The 24,836-nt window shown below is 43.7% G+C and overlaps 1 protein-coding gene across 1 annotated transcript in view; it reads left to right on the plus strand.

The window, feature by feature from the left end:
* Positions 1-24,836, plus strand: part of LOC126419633 (slit homolog 2 protein-like) — a 118,253-nt gene that overhangs the window by 43,278 nt on the left and 50,139 nt on the right. Inside the window, exon 2 of the mRNA XM_050086822.1 lies at positions 24,104-24,248. Coding sequence (XP_049942779.1) covers positions 24,104-24,248 — 145 coding nt within the window. The remainder of the gene's footprint in view (positions 1-24,103; positions 24,249-24,836) is intronic.

The raw sequence follows: 24,836 nt of genomic DNA on the forward strand, positions 1-24,836 counted from the left end.
CAGCGAAAGCAACCCCATATTGACCACCTCCGAGCAAGCATCGCGTACGGAATTGTATGCTATGGATGTTTGCAGTAGGGTATCACGCAGAAAGACGTTGGTCGCAGCACCATATAAAGCTGCATTTCTTCAATGGGTCGTCAGCAGCGCCTAGTCTTATGGTTAGCGTTGCTGACTCTCAATCAGGCGGACCCAGCTTCGATTTCCAGCCGGCTCTGAAATTTTCTCCGCTCGGGACTGGGGATGTGCGTGTTGTTCTCATCACAATTTCATCATCGAAGGGCAAGTCGCCGTAGCGGCGTCAAATGAAAAGACTTTCACGAGACGCGCGAACATCCCAGCTGGGGCCTCCCGGCTAACAGTGCCATACGTTCATTTCATTTCGGTGGGCCAAACAACGCAGTAGGTAGACTGTACCTCACAGTAGGCGTCTACTGTGACCCAACGAGTCGCTATTTTGCCTTTTTGTAAGGGGTCGATTGCAGCGACGGCCTAAGGAGGCGATTAACCTGAAGTTTATGGAGGTTGTCGTTTAGGACGGAGTTGGTTCTGTGAAGTTTTTTGAGTGCTTTTCGTACCATGACTTGGGCCCCCTCATGACGGTTTCCATGAACATGTAACAGGACGCGTATTTCAAAGTTGTCGGTGACCAAGTGTTCCCGTTCTTCTACATCTTCAAGAGGAGCATGCTGTGGACAGTCCCGTCTTCCAAGACGACAGCAGTGTTCACAGGGCTGCCCACATACATTCTTGGTTTGACGAACACACAGCTACCCTATCGCACGTCGAATTGCATGTTAAATCGCCCGATCTTAGTACCGCAGAAAATGCCTGGTACTGTTTTGAACGTCAGGTGCAACGTGGCAGTCGCCATCAGCGCAGATTGGTGACCTTCAGTACTGTATCTAACCATCGATGAGTGGCTCCAGCTGGATACGTCATACCTGGAGAAACTTGTGGGGCCGGCCGGGGTGGCTGAGCGGTTCTCGGCGCTTCAGTTTGGAACCGCGCGAACGCTACGGTCGCAGGCGCGAATCCTGCCTCGGGCATGGATGTGTGTGATGTCATTAGGTTAGTTATGTTTAAGTGTTTCTAAGTTCTAGGGGACTGATGACCTCAGATGTTAAGTCCCATAGTGCTCACAGCCATTTGAACCATTTGAAACTTGTGGACTTCCATTCTCCCCGTATTAGGACCGTTATCGAGGCTATACGTTATGTTTGCATTTGTACATTATTTTCGGTAATCCTCCATCTTCCTGATGTGCTGTTTTCATTTTTTTTCTCACACCTCTATCCATTTGTTCGAAAGGCATTCATCCTCATCTACGTTCTTGTTTCTGAATTTCATTTTCGGTCTTATGTAGGGGCTGAGAAGTTTCATTTACACCCTCTGGCTTCTCAGGGTATCCTATTTTGTTGTTATTAATTTTTAACTGCCATACATTGCAAATGGGCGTGACAATTTTCATAAAATTTTAGGAATGTTTCCTTCCCATATCCCAGTGGGTAGGGAGGATACAGTGTATCAGATTTGCCGATGACTGCGTAATAGTTGCAGACTTCGAAAAAGAAATGAACAGAATGCTTGAAGTCCTATCACAAACTCATAAACTACTGAAATTAAAAGTGAACAAACGGAAAGCGAAAGTAATGTTTGTACAGAAAAATATGGGAAACATATGAACTGATGACATCAGAATTGATCAGGAGAAACAATTTTCCTATCTCGGTATTATAATCACAAGGGACAACACACGTTTAATGAAAGTGAACAGAAGGATTGCATTGGCAAAACAGCTATTTATAGCTGAGAAATTATTTTAATCGGCACACATACGAATATAAATACTGGAAAATCCTTCGAAAAATCATTAGTTAGGTTAACACTGCTCTATGGAAGTGAAAATTGAACTCTGAGTAAATTTGAAAGCAATCAAATTTAAGTTGTTGAAATACGGACGTGGAAAATAACAAGAACGAGCTGGACAGAAAAAAACCAACTTGGAAGTCTTAGAGGAAGTCAACGAAGAGAGAATATTATTAAACGAAATGTAAAAGAGAAAAATAAAATTTATTGGATGTGTCATCAGACACAACACTTTCATCATTAACATTGTTGAAAGGAAAGTGCTAGGAAAGAAAGGAAGATGACGGCCTAGGATGAAATACTTGGAAGACTTCGACAGAAGGGTGGGATGCGACAATTATATGGAACTTAAACGAACTGTCAATGACAGAAGAGAGTGGCTGGATTTACAGGGCATTAGTCTTTATAATATGTGTATGAGTGTTCCTTCCCCACCTTTCTCTGAAACGTCCGTCTAATAGTACCATTCATTACGTTAAATTTCCGTCTGACGATGAAAATCAGTATTATCTTAGTATGACACACTGCATCCTTAGTGTTTAATATAAATTTTTCTTGCCAACAATTTTTTTCTATTTATTTCGATTTTAGGCCTAATTCTTTTCTCCACAGAATGCCGCCAAATTTGTTTCACTCTGTGGTATACGCAAGTTGTACAAAGCACAGATACTTTGTAAATGAGATGCTACTCTTTGTAGATCATTTTCAGTATCAGTTATACAGACCTGGTAACCTGCAGATAGAATTTCTGGTAGATAGTTTGTAGATTACGAGAATAACATGGCAGGGAATTTACTCATTCCAAAAGGAGCGGTTACCCCTCTGAGTACCAGTGGTTTCTGACTGAAACCACCATTTTATTATTATTTTTTATTTGAAGTACCAGTGCCTTCGCACGAAAACGCCAATTTTATTGCAAGACAAAGACCTCTATAGCTGTACAGTGAGGTACTTAAACGAATGTACAACATTATAGCAGCCATTTACAGCGTTCAAAGCAACAGTCCGTGCGAGTGTTGTGTTTCGTAATTGAAGGAGATTGTGACCTTTTTTCCTTCTTTTTTTTTTTGGGGGGGGGGGGAGGGGGGTTGATTACATTGAGGAGAACACTGACAGTGAAAGTAAATATATATAAAGTTATAAAGTCATTTAACGTGAATTTGAGTTTGTACTACTGCTTTTATATGCGGTTTTGAAATGAAACTACTGAGGCAGTATACGTTTTTATATAAATTTATTGAATTTAAAACCTATTTTTCCTTATTATTAAGGATTACAACATTACAACTTTTTTTAGTCATTACAAGTTCATAGGAGTTTCGAGATGTGGGATTGTTTCTAGGAAAAATGCGAACAGATGTGTGGTTGAAAACTGTATGTCCCATTGATTCCAAAATGAAACCTCCTCCATAAACAATTAATTGTTTATTTTTTTACCACTTTCTTGTTTTTTTCGTTGTTAGGGTTCATTTTCTGAAAAATTTTTAAATTCTATTTCAAAGTGAAACAGCCTCTTTAAAACAACTCATTGTTTACTTTTTGCCAGTTTATTTTTGTGTTTGTTTTTCACCATGACAATAAATGTTAATTTTGCAAAAAACTTTAAAATAATAAATTAAAATAATATCTGCGGCACAAAGGGTTTAATCACAGTCTTATAACACAGTTTGCATCTAAAAGGAAAATCAGTGGTACAATCAAAATATCACAGCTCCACGATCGTGTCTCGCCAGAGAAAATAGTTTTCCGCCGAAACGTCGTTAACAGAAAGGAGAAGAAGATCATTACGTTTACTTGGTGCTACCAGTAAGTCAACTCGGAGATCATTTTCTCCTGAGGCGATGACAGCGCTCCAATTGTTACACTACCTGGTTTATATCGCCATCTCTCCTTCAAACACGACCGGGCTGCCATACTAGCAGAAATCACAGTATGCTTTGTTGCGTAATAAGTTACTTGGATAACAAGTAGTTAACCAAGATGTGATTCGTTTTCATGCGAGTTAAAAACAGAAGTCGAAGGCAATTATTCTCAGCGCTAATAGACTATCTAAATCCATTATTAGTCCGTGTTTGAGGACAATGTTCTATAAGAGAACGTGGCTGTAGATGGCTCAAATATGCTTCAGATTGCGAGTCTTCTTCCGGTCGTGTCAAAAAGTCGGCTGCAGCTTGTCTCTGTTACCATAATTTAAATTCCTCGATTTCGTAGCTCTACAGAAACTCGCTCGCCGTATGTAATTTCAGATAAATGTTACAGAACGTGACGACCGCAAGGCCCGCATGCCTTCTGTCCGAACTCGTTCTTCGATTCATATCTTTCGAAGCTTAGCACAGCGAGCGGTATCTAATCTTTCAAAAGATATCTTTAACCTACGTGAAACTGCACGCGCCTGAACTTACGTAAAGAAGACGACTTGAGACGTAGCTGGACATTACTGAATTTTATAAACAGTCCGGAAACCAGAGAGTTCTCGCAGACAATAAGGGTTGTTCTCTACACCTAAGTCATCTTATCGTCGCTAACAGGTCCCCTCTCATTATTTTTATACACTACTTTCCTAAATCGTTATCGTTATCAGCTTTATAGCTTAGTAGGCTGAGTAAAATATGATATATCGCATCAGATATGAGTACAAACTGTGTAGGTTTCTAAGAGATACAGCCAGAAAAGAGCAACTTGGTAAGGTACGAGTATATTTGCGTGAGTAACATAGTTATGGAGACTTCTAAGTACCTGAATTAAACTGTTACAGCGATCCTTATAATTTTTGCGTTCTTAACTGAAAATATTGTAGCCTACATCGGAGGAATTACGTAATGGCGTTGTTGATACTTAAAAAACCTCTTGCTTGAGGTAAATAGGTAAGTCGTTCATAATTACAATTTTGGGCCTCGGTTCACTCTTACATGATAATGAAGTGTATCAGGACATCAAAAATCAAAGAGCATTACAGTCTTTCTTTTTTGGGAGCTGTAGCCTGTCATGCCACTCTCTTTAGAGATGGCGGACTTCAATGAACAAATTAGAATCAGGATAATTAGAGCATGGGAGGCCTTTTAGACCGGAAGTAACACAGAAGTTCGATTTTATTAATGAGAGCTTAAATTTTATTTTTTATTTTACGTGTGATGCGAAGGGTGACAAGAGATGCTAAATACACTGGTGTGCAGAACTTAAGGACGAAAGCAACGCTCGTATGGTGTGTCAGTGCCAAGTAACATAGCTAAGTGAAAGTTGGCCCACAGATAAAAAGAACTGCTATAGTACATTACAGTATAAAAGATACCTCAAAGAAATACACACTGAGACGAACAGAAATGACACTTTTAATCAAGGACAATACTTACACTGAAGGCACCACATTACAAAACGCTGGACATAGATCTTAATATGGTGTGTGATCATCACGGACGGCAATACATACTGAAACTTAGTGGCAAATTAAAACTATGAAGGACAGGTACTCGAACTCGCGACCTTTGCCTTTAGCGGGCAAGTGCTCCACCGACTGTGATATCCAAGCGCGACGCACGACCCGTCCTCACAGCTTCAATCCTGCCAGTACCTCGTCTCCTAGCTTCCAAAAGGTCCCGAGTTCGAGTCTCTTCCCGGCACACAGTTTTAATCTGCCAGGAAGTTTATATCACCGCACACTCCGCTGCAGAGTGAAAATCTCATTCTGGCGATGCATACTGTTCAACGTGCACCAATGCTGGCCACGAGATTGATAAGAAAGTCCTGTGGTAGGGCATTCCATTCCGCGATCAGCGCGGTGACAATTACTGGGTGGTCGTTGGTGCCTGTGGAAGTGCTGCATCTCCTCAATGCACCGCAAACATTCTACATGGAATGTAAGTCGGGGCAGAGGGCACGTCAGTCCACTCGCCGAACATCTCGTTCCAAGACTCCTCCACGTGCGCTCTTTGATGCGGTCGCGCATTATCACCCTTAAAACTGAAGTCAAGGCTGAATGCTCCGCTGGAAAAGCGCGTACATGGCGAATAAGTAGAGTGTCACAGTAACGCTGACTGATGAATGTACTGTATTCAAAAAAATAACACCGTTAAGTTTCCCCACAACCTGGACCACCAAGACGATGTTCCTAGGTGTATTACTTGTCGCCACCTATCGCCATGTGTGAGTGTATCCTACTCTGTCGAGAATGATTATTTTAGTGGTCCAGATACACACATCAAAAAAAGTTTTGCATCTGCTCGGTTCCGAGAGTTCCGGAACTTGTACAGAAAATTGGAATAGAGTTCAACAGAAACATCATTCCCGCCGTTTTTATAGCTCATGAAAACCACACATTGCATGTTGGACTGCCATACAGCAAGACCTTCAGAGGTGGTGGTCCAGATTGCTGTACACACCGGTACCTCAAACACCCAGTAGCACGTCCTCTTGCATTGATGCATGACTATATTCGCCGTGGCATACTATCGACAAGTTCATCAAGGCACTGTTGGTCCAGATTGCCCCACTCCCTCAGAGTGGTTGATGGGTCACGTCGCCCATAAACAGCCCTTTTCAATCTGTCCCAGGCATGGTCGATAGGGTTCATGTCTGGAGAACATGCTGGCCACTCTAGCCGAGCGATGTCGTTATCCTGAAGGAAGTCATTCACAAGATGTGCACAACGGGGGCGCGAATTGTCGTCCATGAAGATGAATGCCTCGCCAATATGCTGCCAATATGGTTGCACTATCGGTCGGAGGATGGCATTCACGTATCGTACAGTCGTTACAGCGCCTTCCATGACCACCAGCGGCGTACGTCGGCTCCACAGAATGCCACCCCTAAACAGCAGGGAACCTCCACCTTGCTACACTCGCTGGACAGTGTGTCTAAGGCGTTCAGCCTGAGCGGGTTGCTTCCAAACACATCTCCGACCATTGTCTGGTTGAAAGCATATGCGACACTCATCGTTGAAGAAAACGTGATGTCAAACCAGAGCGGTCCATTCGGCATGTAGTTGGGGCCCATCTGCACCGCGCTGCATGGTGCCGTCGTTGCAAAGATGGAATTCGCCATGGACGATGGGAGTGAATTTGCGCTTCATGTAGCCTATTGTACACAGTTTGAGTCGTAACACAACGTCCTGTGGCTGCACGAAAAGCATTATTTAACATGGTGGCGTTGCTGACAGGGTTCCTTCGAGCCATAATCCGTAGTAGCCCTTGGGCGGCCTGAGCGAGGCATGTCATCGACAGTTCCTGTCTCTCTGTACCTCCTCCATGTCCGAACAACATCGCTTTGGTTCACTCCGAGACGCCTGGACACTTCACTTGTTGAGAGCCGTCGCTGGCACAAAGTAACAATGCGCACGCGATCGAACCGCGGTATTGGCCGTCTAGGCTGTGTACCTCCTTCCTGGTGGTAAGACTGGAACCGATCGGCTACTGGATCCCCTCCGTGTAATAGGCGCTGCTCATGCGTGGCTGTTTACATCTTTTGGCGGGTTTAGTGACATCGCTGAACAGTCAAAGGCACTGGCCGTCTAGTCATGGTTGAACTACAAACAAGCCGTGTACCTCCTTCCTGGTGGAATGACTGGAACTGATCGGCTGTCGGACCCCCTGCGTCCAATAGGCACTGCTCATGGATGGTTGTTTACATATTTGGGTGGGTTTAGTGACGTCTCTGAACAGTCAAAGGCAGTGGCCGTCTAGGCATGGTTGAACTACAGACAACACGAGCCGTGTACCTCCTTACTGGTGGAATGACTGGAACTGATCGGCTGTCGGACCCCCTCCGTCCAATAGGCACTGCTCATGCATAGTTGTTTACATCTTTGGGTGGGATTAGTGACATCTATGAACAGTCTAAGGGACTGTGTCTGTGATACAGTAGCCACAGTCAACGTCTATTTTGAGGAGTTCTAGGAACCGGGTTGATGCAAAACTTTTTTTGCTGTGTGTGTTACGGTATGGGGAAGCATGGCATTGGTAGGTCGCACTGAGCTCCGAACCTGTAAACACATTGCGCTTAGGGGCCAAGCTTATTGCGGCACTGTGCTCCTTATCCATATGCGGTTTATCAGGGGTGCACTCGCCCCTGATTTCCATTTTACAGATGACAATGCGCGACCGCAGGCGGAATAGCTCTAGGAACGACAGAAATTCGGCAAACAGACTGCTCTGCCCTTCCACTTAAATCCCATCGAGCACGTTTGAGAAGCGTTGGGGAGACAAACTGCAGCAGGTCCACGTGCACCATCAACCATCCAGCACTTGGCAGCCACCGTGGGGCACGAATGGAACGCCTTACCACAGCATGGCAACACGTCGCACAGAACGCATTGTCGTCCGTGGTGATCACACACCCTTTGCCCCACCTTTTGTAATGTCCAGATACTATTTAATGAATCGTAGTGACTTCAGTGTAATTACTATCTTTGAATAAAAGTGTCGCTTCCTTTCTTCTCATTACGTATTTCTTTCAGTTACCTTCTGTATGATAATATAGCAGTAGGTTCTGTGTACAGTCCAAGTTTCATCGAGCTATGTTCTTTGACACTGACATGCTGTGGGAAGTTACTTTCATCATTAAGTTTTGCACATCAGTGTAGTTAAGTAGGTATAGAGGAGCTTTTCCTTAATTATTGCAGGTTGTTGTTCCATTTAATTAAGAAATTAGTATTTTTTGTCAAAACTGGCAAAGTACTCCCTATGTCTCGCGCTCGGATGCACAAGGGAGGCGGTTCCACCCGTTAGGAGACCTCATTGACTGGCAACCTAACGGGTCTGATCGGCTTCCGGAGATGTGGAAATAAACATACCAAAGATGGCTGTAAAAAGAAGCTCCTCTCTGGACAGCCGACTCCTTTCCTTCAGTTCCAAGGTTCTAAACAACACCAAATGCTTGTGGTCGGTCTCAGATTGCTGACTGATCTTCTGGAAGCAACACGTGTATTTCTTGGTTAGTTCCAAGACACACGGAGCTACAACTTGGGCGTCATGTTCCAGCAGTTGACGAGACTTCCAAAGGCCACAGAAGTTCAAAAAAAGTCCGCCGGTTTTGTGTAGCGAAAGTGTTTGCAATCAGGTTGCTCGCTAGTGGAGACAGTTACATCGGAATTAACGATGGCAGCCCGAAATTACCGTCGCATCCGATCCACAGACGCCTCTATACCGCCGCTATACAGCGCATATACCATAATTAGACAGAATCCCTCTATCTCGTCCTTAATTTTTCATATTTTCATATTTGTTATCTATATTCTATGATTTCTTATGTGTGGTTTTTCATTATTGCTAGCCTGCCAGTCTGTTAACCAACAGCACTGGACTCTCATTTCAGTTTTTTTAATTTATTAGATGTGTGATCTTGCTTGTAACTGTATTTATGAGTATCTGTGAAACAATATTCAGTGCGTTAAAAAAAAAAAAAAAAAAGGTGTCGAATACCTCGGGAGGTGGTAGCACTCCTCGAAACTTTCCGAGATAAACACGTGTTTATAGGAAGGGCTTCGCGACGCTTGGTTGCTGGTATTATCACAGTCATTATACTGGCGCTCCGACAAGTATGTCGCCGGGATGCTATGGTGTCTTACAGTATTCTCTACCTACCATTAGGTGGTCTGCAAACAGTTGTGTGTTTCGAGTTGTGTTGTAGTGTACGTTAGTTTTCGCCGTGTTTGTGTGCCTTATTATACAGTACTGTCACGCCTGGGCACGAATCATGGTGTCTTACCTTCTTCCAAAAGCGGATTCACTTACTGGCGCTGTTTGTACTTACAAAAGATGTAGTACATTTACATTTCCTCTCTTCCACCACCTGTTAACAATGAAAGCGCCGGTCGGAGTGGCCGTGCGGTTCTAGGCTCTACAGTCTGGAACCGGGCGACCGCTACGGTCGCAGGTTCGAATCGTGCCTCGGGCATGGATGTGTGTGATGTTCTTAGGTTAGTTAGGTTTAAGTAGTTCTGAGTTCTAGGGGATTGATGACCTCAGATGTTAGGTCCCATAGGGCTCAGAGCCATTTGAACCATTTTTTAAACGTTGAGCGCCCATAAACCTCAACACACACACACACACACAATGAAAGCGTACTACTTGACAAGTAAATGGTGGATAAGATGCTGTGCTATGGTTTAGCAAATGGATGTAGCCTGCGAGCCTGTTCCCTTCTACCCTGAAAAATATCCGCAGCCATAATGCCCTCTGATAAGCTGTTCAGCAAACTTACCCAGCGTCTGAGGGACTCAGGCGCCCTTGCACCATGGAAGATTGACAGTGGAAGGCCCCGTATAGTCCGCACGCCTGACATGGAGGAGCGTGTGCTTTGTTCGGTGGAAGAAACCCCTGGCATCAGTGTGCGACGGTTAGCAGCTCACTTTCTTATCTGGGGGGTACCTCATAAACAATTGCTGTACCCATATCATCTACAGCGCGTCCAGGCCTTAAGGTCACAGGGCATCATGGCAGACGGCCGTTCTGTCAACGGTTGTTGCAGAAGTGCGCTGCAGATACACTGTTAACATCCAAGATTTTATGAGACAGGATTCATAAGATGTCTTATTGTGAATTTCCATAACCAGCATATATGGGAAGATGTAAATCTCCAAGCAATTCAGGAAAAGAGTACATCAACGCCGACTCTCAGGCTCGCTGAATTGGTCAGGAAGGTGACGAGAGGGTGGGAGGCGGGGGGGGGGGGGGGGGCATACCTTGGCCTTTTCGTTCCCCAGACCTCAATCACCTAAACTTTTGGTTTGGAGACACTTGAAGGAATTGGTCTACACCACGCCTATCAACGACGTGCGGACATTACAGGGTCAGGTCTTCAATGCGTGCTAGCAGGTACAACAACAACAACCAGGATACTTCAGTGCGTGCATCAGTCCCTACGCAGAAGGGCAGAGGGATGCATTGTCATGGATTGACGCCTCGTCGAACACCTCCTGTAAACACGTGTTTATCGTAGAAAGTATGCATTTCCGGACCCATGTTTACTGGACTTAATTTTTCTTTTTTCGATAAATGCTACCACCTCTCGAAGTATTCGACACTTTGTTTGACCACCCTGTGTATACTTAATTGAGACGAGACTATATTGTAAATCTTCCTTTCAAAACTAAAAATATGGCCGGTAAACTGCATAACAGAAAGGACTAAGCACACATGCAATATAGACGCCGGCACGTAAAGACGACCACTCGTGACAAGCACAGGCGTAATGAGCATACCGGTGAAGAAACAGGGCGCGCCCTGTGACACCACGCTAATACCGTGTAACGCTGCCTCTCGTCTTCATAATGGCTGAAATTCCACGAGGAAGAGAGACCACAAGTTTCTATAGATATGCCATATCCAATTGGAGATTGTCGTTGGTGACAAAGTCCCATGAAATACCAAATCACGGAGATACGTTTCATCCCACGTTCCTAACAGTCACAGACTTTTTTTATGGGATTATGATCGGATGATGGCCAGTCAGTGTGCGACGGGGGTAATTTGGAAATTTGTATAAGAACTATGGGATCAAACTGCTGGGGTCATCGGTCCCTAGGCTTACGCACTACTTAATCTAACTTCTGCTAAGGACAACACACACACCCATGCCCGAGGGAGAACTCGAACCTCCGAAGGACGGGGGGAGCCGCGCGAACCGCGGCAAGGCGCCTCAGACCGCACGGCTACCTCGTGCGGCCGCGACGGGGGTACCTGACTTTGTTCTTGAAGTGACAAGTGTGTCCACAGCTTACTCACCGTGTACATATAAAAGAAAGATCAACAAGTGCTCACCGAAAATGCTGAAATAAACATTCTTATTCATGTTCACAGTAACCCGAATGAACTGTCTCATGCCACGTGCATCGGCGCTGCTTATTGTTCGTCTTACAGAAATAATGTCCACTCACCTTGCGGCGAATTTCATCTTCTGCAGTCCACTTCACAGACCTTACCTATTAGAAAATGCGTAATGCTCGTCAGCTAGATAAAGCAGTAGCAGCCGGCCGAGGTGGCCGAGCGGTTCTAGGAGCTACAGTCTGGAACCGCGCTACCGCTACGGTCGCAGGTTCGAATCCTGCCTGGGGCATGGTTGTGTGTGATGTCCTTAGGTTAGTTAGGTTTAAGTAGTTCTAAGTTCTAGGGGACTGATGACCTCAGAAGTTAAGTCTCATAGTGCTCAGAGCCATTTGAACCAAAGCTGTAGCAGAAACTAGCCGCACTACGCGCCTCTATAGGTAGCGACAGGTTAACTGAGGCTGTTAAACAGTAGACAGTCTGTGAGTGAAAATTCAATTTATTGTCACTTGTTTGATACAAGAAAAAACAAACCAAGCCCACGGTAATCTTAATATAGTCTCGCCACTCGCACGCAATCACAGTCACTCGTAATAACCAGCTTATGGTATTATATTACGCAAATTGATCCCTTCGAATGTTCAGTCCATAGTCACGATATGTATAACACGACACGCGGATTTTCGTTAAGTAGTAACAAACGGCACCGAAAATCGGACTGTTTGTTTGAAAAGAGAAGGGTACTCTCTTTTTGTTCCCATCCAGAAAGAATCCTCCATTGAACTGACGCTAGTCATGCGGCTGAGAGCTTCTTTCATGATTACTTCTTCCGGTACTTTTCCTGAAAATGGATTTCTTATCTGAAGTGGCCGTCACATAAGTGGACATCTCAAGGTTACACCCGCTGTCCGTAGTCACAGCTTTCTTGCCGCATGTACACTGTTAGCAGTAAGTCAGCGCCAGGTGAATGTTCTATGTTTCCCTGTGTTATCGCGTATTCACGTGTAGTTTCAGTCTTCCGTGGACTGGTACAATGACGTAGTCAGTGAAATCCAGCAGCAAAGGCCTGAATAGAAGGTGAAATGACATTTGAAAAGAATCTAAAATTGTCGTATCGGATGTACTGACGTTTTTACTGATGTAGCGAACAGTGGAGGAACCAGGAACTTTATAAATTTTGCGCGAGTTCATAAATTGACAAAAACCCCTTGTGCTATCGACTGTACTCCATATTAACAGTGCAATAACGTCGGCAGAATCCCTAGATGTGAACATATGCTTTGATTTTCCAAGAAAATGATACAAATGAAAACGGAAATCTACGGAATTTGACGACTTTGAGAAAAACACAGTGTGCAGAAGTGTACTTAGATATCACGACCAATGATAGTATCCACGAATGGAAGATACAGGGTGATTTCGGTCAAAAAAATTATTCTTGCTCAGATACCTCCTTTCTTTGTCTTCTCCACTCACTTTGTATTTGATTCAGAAGGTCTAATTTTTAACTCTTAAAAGGAAAAACGTGCCTGAGGGATATGTATGCATTTTTTTTTTTTAAACTGGCAGCACTGTTTGCGCTATCGGCGGGAATGCCTCTGTAGCTTGACATAATTTCTTTGTCAGTCTTGTGGTGTAATTGACTGTTCACGGTGACGGTTATGCATAAAGCAACTGTTGTTTTCTCAAATACCACAGTGTGAGACATATACACTGAAGGGTAAAAGAAACTGGTACACCTGCCCAATATCGTGTATCGAGCATGAAGAAGTACCGCAACACGGCTTGGCATGGACTCGACTAATGTCTGAAGTAGTGCTGGAGGGAACTGACAGCATGATTCCAGCAGAGCTGTCCATCAATCCCGTAAGAGTACGAAGGGGTGGAGATCTCTTCTGAACAGCACGTTGCAAGGCATCTCAGAGATGCTCAATAATGTTCATGTATGGGGAGTTTGGTGGCCAGCTGATGCTTTTAAACTCAGAATAGTGTTCCTGGAGTCACTCTGTAGCAATTCTGGACGTGTGGGGCATTGACCTGCTGGGATTGCCCAAGCCCGTCGGAATGTACAATGGACATGAATGGACACAGGTGATCAGACAGGATGCTTACGTATCTATCGCCTGTCAGAGTAGTGTCTAGACGTATCAGTGTCTAGACGTATCAGGGGTCCCATATCACTTCAACTGGACACGCCCCACATCATTACAGAGCCTCCATCATCTTGAACGGTCCCCTGCTGACATGCAGGGTCCATGGATTCATGAGATTGTCTCCATACCCGAACACGTCCATCCGCTTGATACAATTTGAAACGAGACTCGTCCGATTAGGCAACATGTTTACAGTCGTCAACAGTATAATATCGGTGTTGACAACCCCAAGCGAGGCGTAAAGCTTTGTGTTGTGGGCCTTGGGCTCTGAAAGCCCAAAAAATGGTTCAAATGGCTCTGAGCACTATGGGACTTAACAGCTGTGGTCATCAGTCCCCTAGAACTTAGATCTACTTAAACCTAACTAACCTAAGGACATCACACACATCCATGCCCGAGGCAGGATTCGAACCTGCGACCGTAGCAGTCGCACGGCTCCGGACTGCGCACCTAGAACCGCGAGATCACCGCGGCCGGCTCTCTGAAAGCCCATCTCGGTGACGTACCGTTGAACGGTTTGCACGCTGACACCTTTTGCTGGCCCAGCACTGAAGTCTGCAGAAATTTGTGGAAGGGTTGCACTTCCGTCACGTTGAACGATTCTCTTGTCATCATTGGTCCCGTTCTAGCTGTATCTTTTTCCGGCCACAGCGATATCGGAGATTTGATGTTTTACCGGATTCCCGATATTCACGGTATACTCGTGAAATGGTACCACGGGAAAATCCCCACATTATCGATATTCCGTAGATGCTGTGTCCCATCGCTCGTGCGCCGACTATAACACCACGTTCAAACTCACTTAAATCTTTATAACCTGCCATTGTAGCAGCAGTAACCGATCTAACAACTGTGCCAGACACTTGTTGTCATACATAGGTGTTGCCGACTGCAGCACCATTTTCTGCCTGTTTACATTTCTCTGTATTTGAATACGCGTGCCTATACTAGTTCCTTTGGCGCTTTAGTGTATTTCCAGAAACGTAACTTCTGTTGTATGTCTATTAGACACGCTTTTCCAGAATCTTCCCTTTTACTTCTGGTGAGTAGAACTACATGCAGCTAATTGCTTTTGATTTTAGACTTTCTGTTCAGTTACAAGTCCTAGCAATTTGTAATATATTTTACGGGTGTAATATATTGTACAGGTGGTAAAAATGGAGCAGGTACATCACGAAGAAGAAGACGAAAGAAGTATTGAAAGCTGATGATCCGCATTTTGAAGGGAAACTGGCAATGGTGTGGGAAGAAGTAGATGGAGAGGACATGGATGTAGAGGATTTATTTTCTGACTATTCCGATTGTGACTCTTCCTTTTTTCCAGAAAAAGCAACTACCAGGTCTTCCTCTCATGAACAAGACTCTGATGCAGGCGTTGACTTTTCTTGCACAGTTGAGCAATCAAGTAACGGTATGTCGGTTCCCTTTGTTTACAAAGGCAAAAATGGATTTTGTTGGGAATAAAAAGAACCATCTAAAGTTAGACGAGCATCTCGTGATAACATAATTCGAGGAATACCGGGTATTACAAGGGCTGTTAAAAATTTAGATGATAATCCTAAGATAGAAAGTATTTGATCTTTGATGATGAACTCATAAAGGTAATTGAGAAGTGGACAAACGTTAAACTGGGACAATACAGAAACAGGATTGACGTACACCAGCAAAGTAACTACAGATCTACTGAACTGTCTGAAATAAAAGCATTTATGACGCTTTGTATGGTGGCTTCCATCTGTAAGTCTGGACACGAAGATACCCTATCACTCTCCTCTACTGACTTTACTGGAAGACCTATGTTTAGAGCCGAAATGTCAGTAAAGCAGTTACAAATCTTGTTACTCTGTTAGCGATTTGATGACCCTGAGACAAGAGAAATACAAGAGACGGAAGACAAAACGGCACAAATTTCGGAAAGTTTCTTCCAAATCCGTCAGTAAGTGTCTAAAACTGTACTCACTTGGAGAACATAATTGTGTAGATGAAACGCTCGTACCGTTTCGTGACAGATGCTGCTTCAAAATGTATTTGCCCAAAAAGCCTACTAAGTATGGAATAAAGCCTTGTGTCTGACAGATGCCCGCACATCATACTTATACAATGCCGACATACATGCTAGTAGTGGTTCTGATGGTGCTGAACTGGGCAATGAACAAAGAAAACTCGGTGTTCCTACGCAATCAGTTCTTCGAGTAGTGCAGCCAACTGTAAACAGTAACAGAAATTTTACTGCTAACAATCGGTTTTCCTCTGTAGAGCTGGTTAGATAACTTCAGAGCAGCGGGTTAACATATGTAGGTACACTGAAGAAAAATAAACGGGAAATTCCAATTGACTTATTGCCTTCTGAGAATACGGATGCTCGCTCTCCTCTTTATGGATTGAGCGATAAAATTACTAGCCGCGCGGGATTGACCGAGCGCTCTAAGGCGCTGCAGTCATGGACTGTGCGGCTTGTCCCGGCGGAGGTTCGAGTCCTCCCTCGAACATGTGTGTGTGTGTGTTTGTCCTTAGGATAATTTAGGTTAAATAGTGTGTAAGGGCTGACGACCTTAGCAGTTAAGTCCCATAAGATTTCACACACATTTGAACATTATGATAAAATTACTCTGTTGTCAGTAGTCCCAAGGAAAACAAAGCAGTAATACTATTGCCCAGTATGCATTTCTCAAAAGGAGTGGATAAAGTGACAGGGAAACCGGAAATTGTGTGTTTTTACAACACCACCGAGGGTGGAGCAGACACACTGGACCAAAAATGTGCTAACTACTCATCCAACAGTAAATGCAGACACTGGTCTCTAGCAGTGTTTTTTATATTAATAAACATTAGTATAGTGAACAGTTACATTCTCTACTTTTGCTTTGAAAGCACTAAAATTTTCTCCAGGTACAGATTCGTCAAGGAATGTCAGTCAGTCTAATGAGACCTCATCTTGAAAATAGGCTACTTATCTCAAAATTGAGGGGAAATATGCGAATAATAATTGAAAATGTCCTTGAAAAAGACTAAAAAAAAAAAAAAAAAAAAAAGAAAGAAGAACAAGAGAGGGGTGAAGAGGAACTGGAAAGAAAGAGGAAGTGCAGTTTTTGTGCATAACAGAGCAACAGGACAAGGCATATAAATGTCTGAATTGTGAATGACCTGTACGCCTGGAATGTTCCAGAAAAAAGTGAGTTAAGTGTTTAATGGATTAATTAGTCAAAAGTATTTATGAATTTGACGTTTATCTCTTACGTTTATTTACACAATTCACGTATTTTTGTAGAGTTCCATTATATGAGTGTTCATGAAAGTTATACATATTAGAATTGTTAAGTGTGTACAGTGAGCTATTGTTCAGTTTTTTTATTGTACTAATAGATTAAAGTACTACTTTGCGAGAAAAGCAACATTTATTTGGTTTTCTGCATTATCGTATCTGTCAGACAGACATTTCGAGTTAAGTAATAAAAATCGTTCTTCCTATTAAGGGATAATGGAATACAGAGAAATTGTAGCAGCGCGGACGAAGGTTTGTGTAAAATACACTTACTGTGTGCTAAAGACAATAGTCTTGTAGTATACTTCGATGTTTGGGTTTCACAAACCACTCACAAAAATATGTTTTGCTCGACTTCAACGGAAGTGGTTCAAATGACTTTAACCACTATGGGACATCTGAGGTCATCAGTCCCTTAGACTTGGAACTACTTAAACCTAACTAACCTAAGGACATCACACACATCCATGCCCGAGGGAGGATTCGAACCTGCGACCGTTGCAGCAGCGCGGTTCCGGACTGAAACGCCTAGAACCGCTCGGCCACAGCGGCCGGCTCAACGGAAGTGCCTACAGGTACTTTTGTGTAGCGTATATCGGCGATTTAAGTGATGGGTGTCGTGATGAAGGTTCTGTAAGAGGTGCATATAAAAAATTTGGGGAAGTTCGGAATATTCTCTGTCGTATTAAGGCGAACTCTCGGAACTAAAATCCTGGAGGCGGCAAACAAGTACTCGCGCGTCGAGTCTGTCGAAATATGTCAGTGGTTCTGTTTTCTCACAGGTTGAGTAAAAATATTTTTTTTTTTCAAAATATCTTGTAACGTTAGTTTTAATTTTTTCGTAGCAGTTGGCAATAATGTTCTTTTAGAAAGTACTTCACTACATTCCAGACTGAAAATAGAGGTGTTTAATATTTCCTTAGGAAATTTTAGTAATATGTGAAATTATCACTAATTGGGAATGGTATGAGACGATGGGATGAGCTTGAGGTTCTTATTTTCGTGATGGCCACTATAGTCATATTTTGTGTAACCGTCCGAAAAGTTCTTTTCAAAACTTCGAAGGATCTCTAAATATGTAATGATGTCTCGAACCGAATGTTCCACGGACTATCGTCGTACGAACATTTAACACATAAATTCTTTTGGCACCATGAGAACATATAATCTCTACCTTACTGAAATTTGTAACAAATAATAAAGTTAATACAATAATTGAAATGAGGGATTTAAAGATCAGAAAATAAATTTAGGAGGATAATAATATTTAAAAACAAATTAAAAGAATAGAAATGAAGATCACAACCATTTTGATAAGAATTTTTAAAAAATTAGCGTTCTGTAAATACTGAACTCGCGACCTTTAGCGTACGAATTTGGAGTCTTAGCTGTTATACTACAGAGCTGTTGCGCAAATAGGCATTATTTTTAATGGCTTAGTGTCTCACGAGAAATTATATTCGTCACATTTTCACATACGACGATCCATTGGGGCGGATGGCTGGACAACAAAATGGCTCTGAGCACTATGGGACTTAACATCTATGGTCATCAGTCCTCTAGAACTTAGAACTACTTAAACCTAACTAACCTAAGGACAGCACACAACACGCAGCCATCACGAGGCAGAGAAAATCCCTGACCCCGCCGGGAATCGAACCCGGGAACCCGGGCGTGGGAAGCGAGAACGCTACCGCACGACCACGAGATGCGGGCGATGGCTGGACAATGTGAAATGTGGCATTCAACCTTACACCACTGTACGGGTGGTTTTAAAAAGTCAGTCGCACCACTGGTGTATCAGTGGCAAATTAAATCTCTACTGTATTCGGAAGCAAATGAATTACAACGATAACATGTTGTTCTGAGATCAAATAGCGGGAATTATTGACACCTACACTGTTATATACGTTTCACTTAGAACCTACTTATTTTTGTAACTTTGTAGCGTACCTAAACAAGACAAATAATCTTACGTTATTCTTCAGTGCTTCTCGTCAATAACTAAATAAAATTATATTTTACTCTCTTAGTATCTTCTACTGTTGTTAAACAGTAATATTGTATCCTATCACTCCACAGCGACCGGCGAAGAAACAAAGACAAAAGAAACCCAGGAACCGCGAAACTACAGCACATTATACGACAATAGATCACCAACGAGATAACAGCCTTCACTCCAGACGTCTCGTATTAAAAGGTCTATAAGAATAGTAATTATACTGCGGAAGGAGTGTACTTACAAAATAAATAAGGTATCTATTAATAACTTTCTTATTGAGAATCATAGACCCCTACTCCAATTCTCGGACAGCATTAGGGATTTATCTGTAAGTTCTGCGTTGTTGTCACTTACGATAGGTAATGTACAGTGCGGCCAGCGTTCACTTTTAAAAATGAGGTAAATATTGTCACTATCCATTGTAGATTTGGACATCATAATCTTTCCAGTGGACGTAGGTAGAATATCATTCATATCAAACCTGGCAGATGTTTTTGCACCCAGGCGCGAGGACGCTAATGCGCGAGGCCCGTAACATTTGATAAATCTTGCTACGTAGCTAATTCGGCACTGTCCGGGATGTGTACACGGCGACCGTTCGTGTTAACGGGAAATTCGTGTTCTAGCCCCAGTTCGGCACAAATTTTAATCTGTTACTGATCATTTATAGAGTTGGTGTATAATCATTCGCAATTTGTGAATGCATTTCATTAAATTTAATACAGCTGTAGATCGTCGGCAATGTCTGTTCCGTCAGACACGCATGCATGTCTGAAGAACATTGCATTCGACTATGCATACACTGAATAATATAGACATTTCCAACCTGGTGGATATAAATAAGTTAGTTATATGTTCCATAGATCATTTGAACGAATCTTTTACCGGCATATATTCATGTATACGTACTGAAGCAAGTACACTTACAAAAAGGATTTTTTTCGTCTATGGAATAGGAATGGTCCAGGAGAAATGATTTTAGGTCATATTTAAAACTTGCTTGATTTTCAGTCACACATTTTAAGTTATTGGCCAACTGAGAGAAAATGTTTGTTGCTGCGTACTGAATTCCTTTCTGAGCCACTGACACAGCTTTAATAACAGGCAATAAAGGTAGTTTTTTCCTCTCGTTTTGTAGGTGTGGAGGAGACCATTCTTCTCAAATTGTGATGGATTGTTTGCGACGAATTTCACTAGCATGTATATCATGAGAGTGCAGTTAAAACGGACTTTGGAGGTGTACCTACATGACGACTGCGGGTGAAAACCACACATTTTTTTTCTTACTGCTCGATTTTTTGCAATCAATATTTTCTTTTCTAGTGGTGAGCTACAACAGAAAATTATTCCGTAAGACCTTACTGGATGGAAGTATGCAAAAAGTGTCAGGTGGTTGATTACAAGACTAGCAATTATACAAAAAATAAAAATAGCTGAACTTAACTGTTTGAGAAGCTCAATAATGTGCCACTACCAGTTCAAGTTCTCATCAATGGCTACACTCAAAAATTTGGAGCATTCTACCTTGTTTGCTGACTCCTGTTCACTTGCTAGAACTATTGTTGTTATGACTCTACTCGTACAGAATTGAGTATAGTGTGTTTTCTGAAAATTTAGGGACAGTCCATTCTCAGAGAACTACTTAATAACACTTTGAAAAACATCGTTAACAATCTCTTTTGTTGCACCTCTCTAATGGATTTGTATTATGCTACTAGGTCTTCTCAAAAGGTGCCACTTCATCTTGTCGAATGTTAATTGGTAGCCCTTTCAGACGTACAGGGTGTCCAATGTGGAATGGTAAAGTCTAGCAAACAAGCACTCTCTAATGCGTACCTTATGAGCCGTGAGCACCTGTTGATGTTTGATACTGTGAAACAAATCACTTGGACTGCAAGCTCTTTGCTTTCAATATTTTGAGAGGTGGCAGTATGGAGAAAAAACAAGAAAAAAACGTTCAGTAAACGTAGGATCAAAGCGCACCCCTTAAGAGTAATGAGAACTTGTTCATCTTCGCTACTGAGAGACACATCTCTTCTACTGAACGACTGCTCACAGCTCAAGGTATGCACTTTAGAGCCACCGTTTACTACGCCGTTTTCTTTGTTTTTCTTTGTTTTGGTCCCTACAACCTCCTCCCGAAGTATGAAAAGCAAAGAGCTTGCAGTAGGAGAGATTGGCTTCACAGCATAGTTGACGAAGTAGTACTTATAATAGGTCTTAAGAAATGCATTTTCGAGCCTGTGTTTAGTAGACTTTTTTGCTTCGAACGATCGTACCTGTCAAATTCCTGAATATCGACCATTCTTCCAGGAACACACTGTATAGGGAGTAAGACTTGACTTAATTCCTTTGGCCCCTATCGGGGCATAGGGCATCCAGGAGAACTCGCCATCCGTCTCTGTCTTTGGGCATTTGCCTCAATTTTGCCCAGGTCTAGCCAACTCTTTTTGCTTCCCCTTCCACTGTCCTCTTCGATTTGTGTCCCTGGGGATTCCATTCCAGTGCTTTTTTGTCGATGGCTCCATCTGGTTTTCCCAACGTGTGCCTCAACCACCCCCACTTTCTCTCTCGTATCTGGTCTTCTACAGGTATATGGTTTGTCATTCGCCAGAGCTCCTCATTCATATTTTTTCTGGCCACCAGATATTCATGAAGCGACGGAGACATCTATTTATGAAGCTTTGTATCTGGGATGTTATCTTTTTATCCATTTTCCAGCTTTCACTGGCGTACAGGACAGCCTTCACATTTCTATTAAAAATGCGGATTTTTGTTTCGTACCTGGTATTTCTATTTTTCCATGTTGGACACAATTGTATGAAGGCAGAATTTGCCTTTTTAATGCGGTTTTTCACTTAATTTCCAGTTCCAGCATCTTCCGTCACTATACTGCCAAGATACAGGAATGAGTCGACAGTCTCCACCCACTGCTTCCCTTTTAGCATTGACACCTCCATGTTCACTGAATTTACTCTCATTTCCTTTGTTTTGCCTATATTTATCTTGAGGCCAACAGTCTCTGCTTTCAGCAAGTTTAGTTTAGCTTGCATACCAGTCAGCCTTTGAGCTAATAAAACTATATTGTCTGCAAAATCCAAATCCTCAGCCGTTCATGGATCCCCCATTGGATTCTTCGTCTCCTGTCTGCTGTGACTCTTCTCATAACAGCGTCTAGAACAAGTAGAAAAAGTGTTGGTGATAAATGCAGCCCTGCAGGACTTCAGTTGTTACTTTTATGGGCTCTGTCATATTCCCCTTTTGGAGTGCGCAACATTTGTAGCCATTATACAGATCTTTATGATGTTTAAGATCTTCTGTAGTATACCATACTTCCGCAACACCTGCCAGAGCGCTATCTTTCACGGAATCGAAGGCCTTTTGAAAATCCTTGAATGCCAGGTACATGGTTGAGTAGGAGTGGACCCAGAATTGAACCCTGTGGGACTTCCTTTGTGATGCGCATAGGCCAAGCTACACTACTGGCCATTAAAATTGCTGCACCAAGAATAAATGCGGATGATAAACGGGTATTCATTGGACACATATATCATTCTAGAACTGACATGTGATTACATTTTCACGCAATTTTGGTGCATAGATCCTGAGAAATCAGTACCAAGAACAACCACCTCTGGCCGTAATAACGGCCTCGATACGCCTGGGCATTGAGTCAGACAGAGCTTGGATGGCGTGTACAGGTACAGCTGCCCATGCAGCTTCAACACGATACCACAGTTCATCAAGAGTAGTGACTGGCGTATTGTGATGAGCCAGTTGCTCGGCCACCAGACGTTTTCAATTGGTAAGAGATCTGGAGAACATGCTGGCCAGGGCAGCAGTCGAACATTTTCTGTATCCAGGAACGCCCGTACAGGACCTGCAAAATGCGGTCGTGCATTATCCTGCTGAAATGTGGGGTTTCACAGGGTCGAATGAAGGGTAGAGCACTGGTCGTAACACATCTAAAGTGTAACGTCCACTGTTGAAGGTGCCGTCAATGCGAACAAGAGGTGACCGAGACGTGTAACCAGTGGCACCTCATACCATCACGCCAGGTGATACGCCAGTATGGCGATGGCGAATACAAGCTTCAATTTGCGTTCACTGCGATGTCGGCAAACACGGATGCGACCATCATGATGCTGTAAACAGTACCTAGATTCATCCGAAAAAATGACGTTTTGCCATTCGTGCACGCAGGTTCATCGTTGAGTTCACCATCGCAGGCGCTCCTGTCTGTGATGCAGCGTCAAGGGTAACCGCAGCCATGGTCTCCGAGCTGATAGTCCATGCTGCTGCAAACGTCGTCGTACTGTTCGTGCAGATGGTTGTCGTCTTGCAAACGTCCCCAACTGTTGACTCAGGGATCGAGACGTGGGTGCACGATCCGTTACAGCCATGCGGATAAGATAGCAGTCATCTCGCCTGCTAGTGATACGAGGCCGTTGGGATCCAGCACGGCGTTCCGTATTACCCTCCTGAACCCACGGATTCCATATTCTGCTAACAGTCATTGGACCTCGACCAACGCGAGCAGCAATGTCGCGATACGATAAACCCGCAATCGCGATAGGCTACAATCCGACCTTTATCAAAGTCGGAAACGTGATGGTGCGCATTTGTCCTCCTTACACGAGGCATCTCAACAACGTTTGACCAGGCAACGCCGGTATGTGTATGAGAAATCGGTTAGAAACTTACCTCATGTCAGCACGTTGTAGGTGTCGCTACCGGCGCCAACCTTGTGTGAATGCTCTGAAAAGCTTTATCATTTGCATACCACAGTATATTCTTCCTGTCGGTTAAATTTCGCGTCTGTAGCACGTCATCTTCATGGTGTAGCAATTTGAATGGCCAGTAGTGGGTACTTTGTGCGAGCTCTACCTGTGACAGCCTACTGGTTGGTAAATGGAGGCTGAAATAATAACGGGGTTGAACCTATTGTGTGCAGACTGATGGCAGCGACAGTGGCGGCGGCGGTGGCAGCTGTGCTGGTGGTGGCGGCGGCGGTGGGCGTGGCGGAGGCGGAGGAGATGTGCGGCGTGTGCGCGTGCGCCAGCGGCGGCGCCGCTCCCGCACTCAACTGCTCCGGCCGCGGCCTCCAGCGCCACTTCGCCAACGACAGCGAGAGCGAGGAGGCCGGCTGGCTCTGGGCGGACGACATGCTCGGCGTTGTCTCCGTCGACTTCTCCCACAACGACCTGGTGAGTCCGACGGCGACCATCGGACGGGCTGGACAGCACAGCCCCAAAACCCACCTGGTGTGCTGTGAAACACTCCCCACCCAAAATAGTCTGAAACCTGCTGAAGGTGTTATGCCTTACCTCGCAAAGTACCAACCCAAATTCCATCATGTACGCTGGAGGAACATAACAGAACCTTGGTACAAACGATATTGGGGAGACATGGCTTAGCCACGGTGTAGGAGATTATTTACAGATTGGATTTCCACTCTGCAGAGAAGCGTGCGCTGATTCGAAACTTCCTGCGGATTAAAAATGTTTGCTGGACCAGGACTCGCACCACTGCCTTTCACTGGAAAGTGCTCAACAAACTATCCAAATACCACTCACGATCAGTCCCCACAGCTTCATTTTCGCCAGCACCTGATCTCTTACATACCAAGCTTCACAGAAGATCTCGTGCATTCCTTGCGGGACTAGCTCTAGACCACAATACACGATCCCACTCATACCGATGAAAGACATACCCACATTATTTCTGCAATGATATGCTCTCTTATTCACAAACTGGGCACCCAATATCAAGAAAAGTCACCGCTCTTGTTTAAG

Source organism: Schistocerca serialis, chromosome 9 (assembly GCF_023864345.2).
Source record: "Schistocerca serialis cubense isolate TAMUIC-IGC-003099 chromosome 9, iqSchSeri2.2, whole genome shotgun sequence".
In the NCBI taxonomy this organism is placed as follows: domain Eukaryota; kingdom Metazoa; phylum Arthropoda; class Insecta; order Orthoptera; family Acrididae; genus Schistocerca; species Schistocerca serialis.